The following is a 16044-nucleotide window of genomic DNA, read 5'->3' as shown; positions in this document are numbered from 1 at the left end:
GAAAACATTAAAGGAACACCATTCCTATCCCATGGACAGCAAGAAAAAGTTACAAATGTGTCACAGCACTCACTGCAAACCGTTCTGACAAATCCAGCCAAACAGCACGATCATCACTGAAAAGCTAACCTTCACCCACATAGCTTTTCCTTTTATTTAAGCATCAGCTCTGCATTTCATAAATTCTAAAGGAGGCATACAAAATGAGGACAATTGCAGACATGGAAGTGTGCATCACAGCTAAGCCCACAGTCTCAGATGGGGCCTGTGGCTGTTTTCAGAATATTAATATTTAACAGTAATAAGGGTCATTTCCAGCCACCCTTTGCAAGGCTTCCTGCATCCCATCCTGTCCTTTCCTCCTCTGTCCATTCTACTCCCACTGGAACACATGAACACAGCCCACAGCTCTGTCTAGTCAACATCACGAAAATCCCTCTGGAGTGGATTAGATACCACTGACCCCCCGTCTTGGTAAAGGAGTTCTGCTCTTTTGGGATCAAAAGCTTTGGGGGAAAACTGAACAACTAAATCCTAACACAGCATTCACAATAATGTGATCAAAAGTTGTTAAAGTATGTTTGCTTGAAAAGCTGTATCTCCTGTACACAATGCCATACAACATGAAGTCCTGTACAATATTACTTTCTAATTATAAATGAATTAGAATCTGCACAGCAAACAACTGAGGTTAATTCAACTCCATCAAGCTAAGCAGTGTTGTTGCAATGATTCTTTCATTCATAATTTTTTCCTTAATTAATTAAAAATGCAACAATAATGAAATATGGACAATAAAAAGCCACCGTCTCTGGACAAAATTATTCTCACAACTTCATTACTGCCTCAACCAGTTCAATTATTTCTGCTTCAAAAGCAGAAAGCTAAGAAAGCGCTCACCCACTTCCCTGCCATCTCGTCCTCACCCCCTCCCAGCAACTCTCAGAGAACAACTTCCCTAGAGAATAAAATGACATACAACTAAAACCACTGAAATCATAAAAGTGATAATCTGGAAATTTCTCCTGAAAGTAGCTGCTAATTTAAGGATCCTAAGTATGATAAGCTCTGAGGAGAACATTAATCTGGAAAGTGAGTCACTCGCACAGCAGTGGCTCCACTACCTCCTCGCTGCACCCTGGCCACGATGCTGCCGCTCAAGTTTACGTGACGTGAGAACCGTAAGAATGTCAGGTAAAAACTAATTAATTCCATCTCAGTTGCAGATGTGTGTGGCACAATGATAAACATGTGAGAGATTAGACAGTCATACCGCAATATTACTATATTAAGAAACTGAATTCCTTAAAACTAGACTTTTAAAACTAGTTCTTTTAATTCATCACAATTTCTTTTCAATATTTTGAAATTAGTATTAATGCAAACCAGATTATCAAACAACATACACCATATTAGAAGGCCATGCTTAGCTCAATCATTCACTTAACATGACTAAAATGGCAGTAGAAAGGAATATTTGTCTGTTCTTTTATATTATTAATATGACCAACTTACCTCATCTCCCTACAGAAAGCAGAGGTATTTCCATTGAATCATTTCTCAGAGCACATAGAAAAAGTAAAAAATACTAAACGCTTCAGTCACACACAGTAGTCTGCACTGGAGACTGCAGTATACACGCAATTGCATTTGACATCATCATAAATGAAACGATGTGTTAAATCTTTCCTTACATTTTAATTCTTCCTTCCCTTCCTTCCTGAGCCAGTGTTTTCCCACGGTCAGTACTGTGCTGCAGTCTCAAGAATAAGACTGGTTTGTGATCGCAAAGAACAAATCAGGTATTTAAACAGGAAAACATATGCTAAATTCCATAGGATTAAGTGAACACTCTCTAAAAACACATTTGAAGATACTTTACATTTCTTGTGTTTTTAATTATCTGTTTTTGTAAAGTAAAACGATGCCTTTATTCAGGCAATTCTGTATCACTGCAAAAACAGATGACTAATGATCACCCAGTACATTTTCATGATTAAAATCAATATATGCTCAAAAATTGCCTTCAAAATACATTGCCAACAGTACAAAGATTTAACTTGTGTCAGTGACAAAAAGTTCTGCTAACTTCAGAAATTATGGTAACTCCTGTACATGACAGAGGCCATAGAATTGTATCTAATTATCTCTTTATGAAGCTTAATAACCTGCTTTTGATTAATGCCTATTTCATGTTGGGCCAAACTGCATTTTCCAAAGAATCTTTGTCTGAAGACATCAGCAGATTATAAAGGCAATGGAAAAATCAATTAGCTGCTAATTAACATACTTACTGATAATTCACGTAATTCACTTTGTTAGGCTTTATTTTTGAGGCATGACCCATGTAATACACATTGCTAATAATTATAGTATCTCTCCTATCCAGTTTTGTGCTGTGTGAAGGTATTTAAACTATCTCCTTTTTAAGCTTAACACTAAATCTCTTACTGTAAGGACTTCTGCAGGTTTGGAATCATGCACCTGTTTTATAAACCTGTTTCAATTTCCCAGAGTTCTTTCTGAAAAGCGTGCATCAGATCTGGATTCATGTTGTGGTCCCACGACTCCCACATTGAGTGTTAATTCCACCACTCACCCTACTCATCAATCCCCTGTTCATCCCTCCAAGGCCGGCACTTTTTTGCCACAGCATTAAATTAATAGTTTATGACAAGTTGATTGCACACTGTGACTAACAGACTTAGCAGAGCCACCATTTTCAAGGATGTAGTTCCTCCATTCTGCAGCTATAGGCTACTTTTTCCCTGCAAAATCTGTACATTCATTTCTTAATACAACCAAGCTTATTTTGTTTGAATGGGTGCAACTTAGCACATGACCACAACTCCTAGATAACTGCCATTGCCATTACTTGCAATCCTCCTTTGTCCCGTATGTAAATATATCATCAAGGATTTGTATTTACCTTTCTAAATACTGCTACTACATTAGCATTCCTCCAGTTTCTTCAAACTTCTTCAGCATGCCACAACATGTTTTAAAAATTAACCAAGCCATATAACCCCATGACCAGATAATTTTTTTAGGACAAGTTAGACAGCTTCACAGACCTACCTGTGAAGATTTCTACTTGATTCTGCTGATTATAAATCGTACATCAACTTTCAGAGCTAAGTTCTATTTAACAATTCTTCAAAACATTTACTGACTGCTAGCTATTTCCTCCTTTTTTTTATCCCCTTCCCTTCCCCCCTCCTCCCCATCCCCCTGCTGTATTTTGCTTTGTGGAGCCAGTAAAGATGCTAAACTGCCAGTGACTAAAAAGCCATTAAAGTTTTGACATGGCTTGTTTGTTAAAGAGTGTATTAAGTATTTGCTGGAACTTAATCAGGGTTATGGCTTTCATTTTACCTCTGAATTCAGAGACTCCCTAATATTGATAGCCTCATATTTTTACTGTTTCTCCGCTCTCACACGTCTTTACCTCGAGCGTTGTTCTCCAGTGAGCAGCATTGTCAGCTTTCCCACTTCTGTGGAAAGGTTAACTGCCACATTGGACTGACAGGTCCTTTCAAAGAGGAGCTCCAGAAACTTCCTATTCTTTTCTACCACTTGAATTCTATTCAGCTTTTACACTCTAAAATAGGGAAGATGTGATTTTGTTTAAAGCTCATTTACATCATTCTTTCAGCAAATACATACAGTGTGGTGCTCTTGGTGCCTCTCTCATATTTGGGTGCCAAAGAGTGCCAAAATAGATGAAGGACATGGGGGTTCCCAGTGTAAAAGCAGTAAGTCTGTATGATACCTCATAAATTTTTGTCAACATTCCATCCATCAACTCTTCACCTTCCCTATATTTGTGGGAAGCTTCTGAGTGCCTTCAGCAAGGCCGTCTTTCTAGAGCTGCCACCAAGCTGCTTCTACAACTCGCCTCCTCATCCTACGCAAATAGGTCTAAGATCCAATTTTACTTTCAACAGAGTTAAAACTTGTTTCACATTCTCACCACCTTTTGCATACTATTTAAATTTTTTGACTGCTCAGATCCTTTTAAACTGTCATCTAAATTATCTTCTTGTTTCACTGTTCTAATCACAACACTCATCCAGGCCTTCAAGCTTTCACTGTGCCTCTGCAGCAGACACCCGTGCTTTGTTTTTATGGCTGTTCGTAGTTCAGACCAGCCCTATCTAGAAAATAAAACAGCTTAAGTTCATCCTAACCATTTACTGGTTGTGTCTAACTGGTACTATGTACCATTTGGTTTCTAACCCAAATAATCTTCCTCCTTCCCCCTGCCCTTCCCTGCCTCATGTCACCCTTTCTCATAATGAAAAATCCCTACAAGGTAAGAAAGCACCGATATAGACTAAGACTTACCTCATTTAGCTTTCCTCTAACATATATGTAACCCTCAATTTCTTTTCCCTTTTGTCTGGATGAGCTTCAGATAGTAAAGGCTCTTAGACCCTCCACAGCAGAAATCTGAACCCAGCTTCTACCTAACTGAGCATGACATGCCTCCCAGTTGCCTTTTTTTCTCTCCTTTTTCCATCTGTCTAGTCTAAGAATATTTTTTGTTGGCATCCAAAATTGAAAGAAACTGAAATACTTTGGCAGTGTCAATAACAGATCCTTACTTTACTCCAAGAATTCTAAATAAGAAAAAACATTGGTAATAAAACCAACAAAAAACAGAGAGCTAACGCTATGTTACTTGCTTGAGTGACAGAGTTTGCTTCCAACTTCAGCTTAAGTAAACCAAAGAATTACATACTTTACTATTAAAAGGAAGACTAATCTTTAAGCAACAATATTACAACCAGCATGTATAGTTTAGAGGTAGACAGGGGATAAAAGCAGTTTATGAAAGTGAATGTTTCTGGAGCAAAAGAGGCATATACTACAGTTTCTACTGTGATACACAGAACAGGCAGAACAGAACTGTTGTATATGTTTTAAGTGCTCATCAGATACACAAATCATGACAAAATAAGAGGATAAAAGACATGTTTTATTCCAATTTGACACAGCCACACAGGCCTAGTCATAGACAAGGAGTGATGGGGAGAATTTACAGAGAAGAGTAAATTAAAGATACTGCAAAATCCCTAATATCACCTTCAAGTCTGACATTTTCTGCACCACGAGCTGGGGAAGCAGCAGCTGCACTCCTGTGCAGCCACCCATCCTCTCCCATCAGCATCACAGCTGCATCCAGCTCTGAGAAAACAAACATTCATTCACCATAAATAGCTAACTTTCCACAATAACACAGAAGTTTAACCAAGTAGAAAGTAGCTTTGCTCTTATGTTAATTTGTGGGTATATACTATGTTTTCATTTTAATAGGCATGTCATAGATTGGGGATAGAAAGGAAATATGAGTATCGTAAATATCCTCTGCCAAGCAAGAACTTAGTTCCATACACCAGAGCTTCAGCATCCACAGAAAAAACAGGCATGAAAACATAACTGAAGATTAAGTTGTCTCAGTTAAAAAACTGAAGTGATCCCATGATACAAGTTACCAATCACTTTAAAAAGTCAGACAATATATTATGAAAAAAATAACCTTATCTTCTTTAGAAGATGCTCTAAGAATTCCAATATGATTTATATTATTGACATGAGGAATCCAGTTAGGTTACAATGGCAACAGAAGTCAAAATAAATTACTTGGTACTGAGTCCCAGAATATTCACATCATATTTATAACAGAAATCAAGAGGGAATGTGTCCTGAATCAGCACATCTTAAGTAAAAGGAAAGGAAACAGTTAATCCACTTAATCAGCCAAACCCATAGAAAAGATATCACTAGTTCACATGAGCAACGTATTTGCATTTTTCTTTGCCTACAGGAATACTCTCACTCCAGAAAAGATTCAGCCATTCCTGGAAAGTAAGAAGTAACTGTAGTGAGAAAATCTTATGTGATAATCAGAGCAATCAGAGGACTCTGCAGTCAGGAACAGTCTTTTCTGGATGCAGGGCTGCAACCTTTGTCACTATTCAGAGTGCAAATCACCAGTAATCATGCCAGGCACCACGTGAACTCATTCTTCTGCTTCTCCAAATTTATAAAGTTTTCTGAATTAATGAAGTCATCTGTTTCTGAGGAAATTGGGTACTTTTGTTTATCACACCACTGAAACTGGTCAACAGAATTGTTTATTACTTGCTTCCAGACTATGAAATTGTGCTATTTAAACACGTAAGTTTCCAAACTAAGGTGGAAACACATAAAGGCAAGCTAATAATGATGTATTATCTGGTTAAAAATAATAATAGAGAATGCTTAAACTAAGACAGTTATTTCACTATTCCTGAATAACGGGCATTTTGGAGGTCAAATTCCTGTAAATACTCAGGAAAAATAGCTCTACATTACCGCGTTTCATTATCAAAAAGTATCCATTATCCTCATTATGTTGCAAATCTTATACACTGCAGTACTGTCTTAGTACGCCATTAGTTCTTCCGTAAGTTTAGATATCAGTAGACTCATACACCCTAAAACCAACAGAGCTTCCATGCAGCAAATGGACAGCAGACAGCCCATATATCCATCAGTTTCCTGCTATCTTTCAAAACACATGCAGCAAGAATTAGATCTCTGTGCCAGGTATTTTTTTCTCTCAGACAAAATAATTAACACAACTATTATAGCTGACTACAGATTTTTCCTAGATAGAGGCCAACTTTTATATATTTTTTCAAATCATGCATGTACAAGCACATGGATCTTAGGCACAAAGCAGCTTTCCTGTAGAAAGACTGTTTTTTCCCAACTCCACAACGATTCAGATACGTCAGGAGGAGGAGGAAGCTGCACTAGACAGAATTTGCCTCAAGACTGGCTGATGCAAGCCAAGAATTGTAGCCAGAAAGGTGGGTGTCTGAGTTGGGGCTAGGAAAGGGAAGGAAATGTGCTCATCTGCAAGTTACTTAGGGGCAAGTGGGGGTTTTAGGACCATTCCCCTGCCCTCCTCCTTTTTGATACTTTTTTATTTCTAAAATAAGAAGTTCAATTTCTTACAAGCATCTTTCTAGATATTCAGCAATTACTTTCAATAAATATCTCCATCACTGCAGGTCCTCTCTCAAAATTCAGGATAAATATTGCTTGGATTACTTCTTTACTTCAATAAAATCCCAAAGACACATAGAATTGAAGGTAAGCCTTTTGCTAAGCAAGCTAAAACTAAAATGTGTAAATAATGCCAGTTTATTCTTCAAGCTGTAGAAAAACAGTTCAAGACGGAGTCATGGGTACAAGGTTGGGGTGTTAATTTATATCACATAATTAAATTTTTAAACACAACAGAAATCAGATACAAGCATGCAGAGGAGTTCCTCTTTTGATTTGTGTATACTGTGATTACAAGAGCAGTATCTAAACCCAAAGATTACTCATTTTTTACCAGGGCTTGCTTGGCAGGAAACCACACACGACCTCCAGCCTTACCAGGCTGGCCAGATGCCAGACATGAACTGCATGGCTGAAAAATGCAGCAATGAACTGAAGCTACTTCCAGAAAACTCTGACATATTGTAAGATAAATGGATTGTCCCATAGCTTTCATATGTTTTTGGTAGCGCTGAATGTTTTGGTTTTCCATATGTCCAGGTAACATCTCCCTATGGACTAGACCTATATTGAAACCTACCAACGAAACAGCTCTAGTCTAATCAAAGAGAATGAGAACTGTGCAAAACCAAAGCAAGTCACAAAGGGGCACAATGCAATAATGAGTGCTAAAAGTTCCCTGATTCAGCAGCACACCTTAAATGGCATCAAAGACTCCAAAACTCATGAAAATATTCTTCCATGCTTCCTTTTCTGTTGCGTTGGCAATTCAGCCGCTGATTAGCTGGAAAATGTCTTTGTAAGACCTTCTACCCTCAAAAGGTAAGGTGTTCAAAAAGTCACTTCCTATCATGCTGCTTTCTCCTCTTATTTTGCTATTTAGCTTACTTCACTTTGCAATTCCTTCCCATGACTCTTTAAGAGAAGTTTCTTACCAATAATTCCACAATCCATGGTGGTATTCAGATAACAACAAAGACTAACTGCTCTCACACTGTGTATGTGACAGGTTTCTCATAAGACAGCCACTCTGAAGCATTTTCAGTACAGTGGTGACACTTGGCTCTGCCTCCTTCCTCATTTTGTTCACCTCTCTCCTGTTGCCATAACAGTGACTTCAACATAGGGAGGGATGAAGCAGGATGCCTTTGGCCCTTAAGGAAGTTTTATCAGCTCTTTTAACTGAACATCCAGGTGACACGTTCGTTGAGGAACCTCTTAAACTCCTAGCTGATTAATTTTAAAGGCAGCAATTAGGAAAACAGATTTTCCTACCTCAGTGTAGTTAGGTCAACATTTTATTCCATGCCTCTGATATTCCAGGCTTAGATGTCTGCAAGTGGAATTTATATATGCATATCTATTTTTTTACACATTTGGAGGGGGCTCAGGGTTGGACGCAGCTGCACTGTGGATAGGAGGTTGTGGAGATGGATCCAGGAGGTTGTGCAGCACACAGGCAGCACCAGGCTGTGCTAATGGCCGAGGAAACAGAAGAAGTGAACACAGTCCTCAGTGAATTTACATCTATTACAGAACAAGAGAAACGCACTCGGCTCAGTGGGATAACCAAACCTGCCACACATCATGCATCTTCTTGCTTTCAGATTCCCACTAACCTGATCTCTGAGGCTAATTTGCTTGGCCCCAATCAAGTAGCCTTAAGAGGAGACTGCAATCCTAGCCATGCTAGTCCCACCGCTATTAGTTCTCCATGATACCTCTGTAAGCACTCTTTCAATCTCCCTGTTGGTTCAGTATGTTGCAAGTATAGCCAGGAAGGAAAGAAGGGGTACTAATATAATTCACCTTGCATTGTTTAAGTGCAACTTTCAAGAGAAGAAAACGGAAAATAAAAGAGAAAAAGAAGAGCAAACAGGACAAAGACTTCTAGAAGCTAACGGAAGAAAAATAATACTTTTTATTTTTTTCTGACTGAACAAAAACTGCTGACAGAGTGGGAGCAAAACAGGAAGAAGAATCATATTTCCTAACTTGCATATCAGACTTTCGGAAAGTTCTTCACTTCCCCTCCAAGACCTTCTCCCCTATCTTTGTCACCAGTGAAGGGAACAGAGCACCCTGTGTGTGGAAACACCTCATTCAGTGAAATGCACTCTCATCCATAGGAAGCTGAAAAGCTGAACAGCTTCACGTCTTCATTCTATGTACACTCTTGTGTGCTGGGTGAAAGCATCTACTTTCAACCAACAGAGGTTGGCTACAGCACAGCTGGCATGTAGCAAAGATACGTCAGTGACTTCCATGTCTGGGATTAATGGCTTTTACCATGCCAAATTGGCCTTCTTACAGTATTATGTGCCCTTGCATGTCTGTGTGCAGAAGGTAGAGAATTAAAGAGACGAAGGATTGCTACAGGAGATCAGAGATTTTTAATAGTGCCTGGCCTTAAGGAAAGACTGACCCTTTCTCCTGAACTTCCCATTCCTTCTTTAAATTCAGCATTTCATTCTAAGTCTATTCATATTCCCCTTACCTACACCTCTGGTGCATGTGTGTGCACATGTGCAAGTGTTTACTTTGAACATTTCTACAGGCTCTAAATTTCATATACTGAAAGAGGACAAGCACTGGTGATGATACTAAAGCAAGTCTCACACCAACTGCAAAGATTTGACATGCATCATTTGAAAAGAAGTTGGGAGATGCTTACTACATTATGACAACTAAATTTGCTTTCAGATAACTGTGCAGCAAGTTGGCTGTAGCAAGTAGACTACTCACAGGTATTACAATGGCAAGACAATGTACATTGTGTATACAAAGCATGGACCAAAAATATTCCATACCTCCAAGAAAATAGGTACCTTGTAGGAACTCAAAGTTTTCCAAGCAGAAGGTGGTTTTCTGACAGGCAACTGGGACCCTATACATACCCACCATTACCTAAGAAAAAGCTTCACCTTTACTAGCAATAGCTCAAGCAACTTTTACTTTGTACAGCACTCATCCTACTCAGAGCCATAAGGTCGAAAAAGCTGTGACAGGTCATGTAGAATTGCAGGAACTATTCTTGCAGCAAGATGAAATATAAACTACCTTAAATTTTACATGGCAAAGAGCAATCATCCTGCTCTTCCCCTTACATCTAATATTGGTGGCACCTATTTTCTAACAGCCTGTGTGTTCTGCTCAGCTGTTAACAATAGCTTTGTAAGCAAGTGTTGCAAGCCCTTCTGGCTTGTTGATATGCCTATGTAGCTGCTTTTCTTTCCATTTCCCCTACATGTGCCAGGTTACAGAAACACTTCCAAGCAGCAGATTCAGAAATAGAAGGAGTTCAAGGCCAGGTTTCACACCTGCAACCTTGCAGCTCTGAGCTGTTACAACCCTGAAGACCAGTCTCATCATAAATCCAAGGCTTCTTCAACATCTAGGTTTTACGTTCAGTAATTCCAAATAAAGTTTATGGTTTTCTACTTATTTGTTTGGGGCAGGAAGTGATGGGAGGAGAAGGGAGAAGGAATACTACATGGAAGCTACGCAACCATTACATGTATCACATTTTACTTTGATGAAGTGATTTAACTGAATGCCATGGTAGTTCATGCAAATTAATTCATCACTCAGTTTAAGACACTATCTCACTCCAATTCCCACAAAAATAAAATCAAAAAGACTTACTCCTATCTAACACTAAGACACCATCGTACTTTGGCTTCCCTAAATACTGCAGGGGGTAATATAAGTTAGCACAAAGTTTCAAAGTAAAGGGTTAAGCAGCAATTCTGATTTGTTTTTATTTTAGAATTCTACACAACATTTTGTTTTCCAAAGCACTATAATCTTTAGTTTACAGCAGAAAGCTATCACAAACACCCAACACGCCTCCTGAGTTCCTCAGTATGGGGATAGAAGACAAATGCCTTAAAAACAAAACAAAAAAGCCCTCCGTTTGAAACCAGTGTATTGTGTCCATGTATATGCTGATGAGAAATTTTGACACCTATGGTGCATTCAAACAGAATAAGGCATCAGCAAGCACTGCAGCTTAAGAAGTATATTTTGGTTTGTTTAGAAAACAAGTTATTATGTAGTTGGATAAGTTGCCAAGCAAGACACATTTCTTGACTCCAGGTGTGACTTATGAAACTCATGCTGACTTTGTTCATCTCGGACTGCATTATACCGCCTACCTTAAACAGGACTTTTCTTGCCATGTTGCTCTAGTAGCCCTGCAAAATAGCTTAATCATCTCTGGTACAGAAAAAAGATTAAACAAAACAAAACAAAAAACTGTTTTGCTAAGGGAAAATTATATAAAAATTAAAATAAAATTTGGAGGGAACAAAAGTGTAACTCCGCATTGCCCTCAAGAAGAAATATAAACAGAGCTCTCTGATATATACTGACTGTCCAAATGGAAAATAAAGACCCAATGACATTTTTAGAAGCAGAGAATAAACAACTCCCTATTCTAGGTAAGAGTCCTTTTCTCTCTCTGCACAGAGAGACAGAGGAAGAAGGCAAAGTCGTTTGTACATAGCTGAGACTGTTAGCCACAGGAGTTTCTGCAATGCTACTTAATTCACCCTAAAATTCATACAGGTAGTAGAAAGAAAAGAAAATACGCCCAAATCCCGTGTCTTCATTTTAGAAGTCAAGAAAACTCTGGAAATGATCCCAACATAAATCTGAGATAAATTTGTATTTTGCTGAAACAAGAACTTAAGGCTTAGGCCACTTACAAAAGCAGCTCAGAGTTCCCCATTAAGCCTGGTTCTACTTGAGACACTGAGATGTTGAAAAACTTCAGAGTGAAAATTTAGTAACTGGCTTACCACAGAGGAAAGAAGTTGAGAGAAAAACAGTATCATCTGTGACTTAAGTTTGCCTTTCAGGAAATTAAGATCCTTACAGTAGTAAATATAATACCTGAATTGTTTGCAAATAGCTTTAATCACCTAATTGCCACATACAAGGAAAATCTATGCACTATCAGAAGCAAGTACAGCTAATTACTAGAAGGCAAAATAAAGATTTTTATCAAACGTAGTGTGTGTTCTTCAACTATTATATCCATCAATATTTATGTCACAGCCCTTTCTGGGTGGTTGCTGCATATATTTTGTGTGCAGTCAAGAAGCTTCCCAAGAGCAAACGTGCTTTTAAAAAGAAAACCTGGCCCAAATCCTGCATTTCCAATTCAAGCAGTGGATTCTGAAGCCTGTTAAGTCCCTGGAGCAGCTGATAGTTAAAGACTTGTTTCCGCTTTTCTAACAATTTCCTGGTTTGCATAACAATCCTAAAAGAAAAACACTGAAGAAGTTTTCCAGCACAGAGAGATTTTTGTTTGCAACATACTTCTAGTTTCAAGGCATAGAAAATATTTATATTTAATTACAATAACCTTAGAGATATATTTGTCTGTAAATATATTTACGTATAAATATGTATCAGCTACTTAGTTTAAAACAAGATTATGATAATTTTGCCATATCCAGGAAATACAAAACACTGGCTTATGCCTGGTGCTTAACTCATGCCATTGTGAATAACGAGGGGGGAGGGAAGGGGTTTAATGTTTAATTTCCTGTTAAAAACACACACAGGATAAAATCTTCCAGAAAGCAGTTATAAAACATGCATTTGTTAGCCAAGGAACTAGGTAAATATGGAACGAAGCCCAGGCTCACTTTTATTCCTTCCCACCCACCCTTCCAAAGAACAAAGTAACCCAAGGCCATGGAGCCTATTTAGAGGCACTGAGCTATAGTGAGGGACTAGATAATTAATCAGTCTGGCTGACTAAAGCATCCTGTATTCATTGGTGCAGTTCCTCAGGTGCTCAAGGTACTGTAGTGCCATGTATACTGTGCACCTGCCAACCAACCATTGTACCAACTACTGACAACCTGCCTGACATAACTATCTGGCTAAACACAAATAAAATAAACATCAGCACATAGTCAGGACCTACCACCAGCCAGTTTCTAGCAACAACAGATTGAGAATACTGCTACCTTCAGTATCAGAGGATATGTTTTTTAGAAGTTACAAGGGGAAATATTATTTTCAGATGCCACTGAAACTCAGTGCCATCCATCCTGGAATTATGTCTTCAACTGCAGCAGTTCAGCCTTCATCACCGTTCTACCATGATAATAAAATATTAGGTTATTCTGCAATTTACCACGCTAGAACTCTCAGACAAGTACTGAATTTTTGTATTATATATAGCAATTACAGCCTTTAGCAATCCCAGTTCTGCTCTTTGTTGAGATGTCCAAATTAGACAAAAATATGGACCGTATTTAGGAGAAATTTTACATTTATATAAGGTTTTAACAGTAACACTGTATTTTTGGATAAATAAAAACAATCCACCAAACATTTTCTGTCTTCTGTGTTATGGCCAAAGTCAGGTCTTCAGTGCACACTTTGCAGTATGGAATTGGAGAAGTTGTGGTACTTCTTGTGACCTGCTGGGATTCACATTCAAAATTAGATGTAAACAACTCTATGAGTTGCTTCAATTTTGTTTTGTTTTTCAAATGAGGATAAATTTATTATTCCAGATCTAGCTCAAGAGCCTTCTTAGCTTTGGTAGCATATTATTCCAATTAACACAGCTTAAGCTTTTTAAGTAGATGCACCTTAAATACCTTCTAGTCAAGGCATTTAGTTTCATATTTGATGCAAGAAAAGAAAGGCACAGAGATTATGTATCTCTCTGGTGAATTAAACCTGATGGCAAGCATGCTGAATTTCTTGCAAATTCTTTGTAAAATTGGCTTTAAGACAATAAACAGTCCTGAGTTTATTTCTCAAACCTGCACTTACAGCTGTTGTAGGTATTATATTCATGCTCTTTCCTTAAGAAATCAACCACCGTTGACCGCTGATTTAATGACAGTTCATCAGCAAATCTCATATTACTACATGAGGCCAAAATCTTCCTGTTTATTTTCACTTGCTGATAACTGAGGTTTGGACCCTGATCCCATGACTCCTCATGTGAAAAGACAATTGACTAACAACATTAGGAGGGAGAAAGGGAATAGGGTGGAGAAAATGTCTAACACAGAATGAGCCCTGACTTGCCTTCTCAGTACTATACGTACCCCTAAGCGATGACATTTCAAGGAAAATTATTATGTTTCTGGCCAACAGTCAGAGTATATAAGATGTTATACACCCTTTGTCTCACTGTATTTTGCTACTGTAAACTTCATAGAAAAGCAAGGGGTTTTTTGCTTTGCTTTTCAACAATAAAGCAAATGTACAAGTTTTTACTGCTAGTTACATCAAGATATTAAAGATTCAACTGAAGTAGTAGTATTCTCCAGTGCACTGGTGACCTGAGCCTTTAATCCAGATGAATTTAACTGTAGAGTGCATTAGCTCTTCTCATTAAAGTTTTGCTTTAATTTTAGTTCTTTCTCCATTTATCTTATGGTTGCGAGATCTTGAGCAGAGGTCAAAGACATTTCCACACAGAAACAGGAGCTGCTTCTTTTTTAGAGGGGAAAAGCATACTTAAGATGGTTTGTCCTACTTTTAAATGTATGTCACAAGACAGTACTCTCTATCCTCTGCTTTCTCAACTCTTCTTGCTTCTTTCCACGTTTCAAAGCAATTAAACAAGCATGCAGGTGCATGTACACACATATACAAATGAAAACACTTACTGATGATAGGACACACAGCCCATCTGCTGCAAAGACCAAAATTTTCACTAACATCTTACCATCATCCAGCTCAAGACAGAGATTGTACACAGCCAGAGGCCTCTTGATACGTTGCCCTTGTCTTCTTGATTGCCTTGGTGGGGCATTTGGAGGAGATACTGACATAGAGATTGGCTCAGGGAAAGTGGCATCAGGCAGGGTTTTGAAAATCTGCAATCAAGAACACAAAGGGTGTTAATTATTTATCACAAAGAGCAACCTGTGTAATATGCAACTGCAAACCATTATCAAACAACATTTGTTTTGGATTTCATTCAAAGAAGGCAGGAGCCAAAAATCCATTCCTTCAAGTTTGGGAATATGCTGTGGGTCTTTAATGAGTGCTTTTAAAATAAATAAATAAATAGAGTATTAAAATAAGCATGAGCACTGTCTACACATTAACCAAGCTGCAAATCAGCTAATCCAAAGACAAAATATTTGCAGCCATGCTTGCCAGCTAGGATGGAGGGGAAGGGGAAAGAGGGGGATACTAACATTATGAACCAGAAACCAAAAAGTTTTACAGCTTTAGCTAGGACCTATAATTTTGCCAGAATACTCATTTTAATTTTCAAAACGTGTAATTTCTTTATAATATTGGCCATTTTAATTAAAACAAAACAAACAAACATGCTCACACACAAAAAAATACTCCTGACAAGAGCAAGGGAAAATTTTTGAGAGGTTTTTAGTCACAGATACAATAGTAACATACCACATGATAATTTTTTCTAGTTCTTATTGCATATTGCGTCACATTTATATTAAATGATGATATTCACAAAGATGCATATAAAACAATTGCACTTCTTGTCCTCATTTGATCTTTTGAGTCATGATCATTAGCCTTACTCCACACAAAATACTATGTCATTTCTCTCTGGCTTAACCAGCAATGGAGATTTGTTTAACTTGATAGCATTTCTACTTTAACTGTCACATATGGGGTACAGTCTAATTATGCCTATTTACTTCTAGAAAATAATCAGTATCACAGTATCACAGTATGTTTGGGATTGGAAGGGACCTCAAAAGATCATCTAGTCCAATCACCCTGCTGGAGCAGGAACGCCTAGGTGAGGTCGCACAGGAACATGTCCAGGCGGGTTTTGAATGTCTCCAGAGAAGGAGACTCCACCACTTCCCTGGGCAGCCTGTTCCAGTGCTCTGTCACCCTTACTGAGAAGAAGTTTTTTCTCAAATTTAAGTGGAACCTCTTGTGTTCCAGCTTGATCCCATTACCCCTTGTCCTATCATTGTTTGCTACCGAGAAGAGCCTGGCTCCATCCCC

General features: G+C 38.2%; 1 protein-coding gene across 3 annotated transcripts in view; it reads right to left on the bottom strand.

The window, feature by feature from the left end:
* ARHGAP10 (Rho GTPase activating protein 10) overlaps positions 1-16044 on the bottom strand; it is a 150623-nt gene that overhangs the window by 31259 nt on the left and 103320 nt on the right. For all 3 annotated transcript variants that reach the window (XM_082050451.1, XM_082050452.1, XM_082050453.1), the window contains one exon: positions 14771-14921. In XM_082050451.1, coding sequence (XP_081906577.1) covers positions 14771-14921 — 151 coding nt within the window. The remainder of the gene's footprint in view (positions 1-14770; positions 14922-16044) is intronic.

Source organism: Streptopelia decaocto, assembly GCF_964273445.1.
Source record: "Streptopelia decaocto genome assembly, chromosome: 4".
In the NCBI taxonomy this organism is placed as follows: domain Eukaryota; kingdom Metazoa; phylum Chordata; class Aves; order Columbiformes; family Columbidae; genus Streptopelia; species Streptopelia decaocto.
This window is presented reverse-complemented; position numbering and strand designations above follow the sequence as displayed.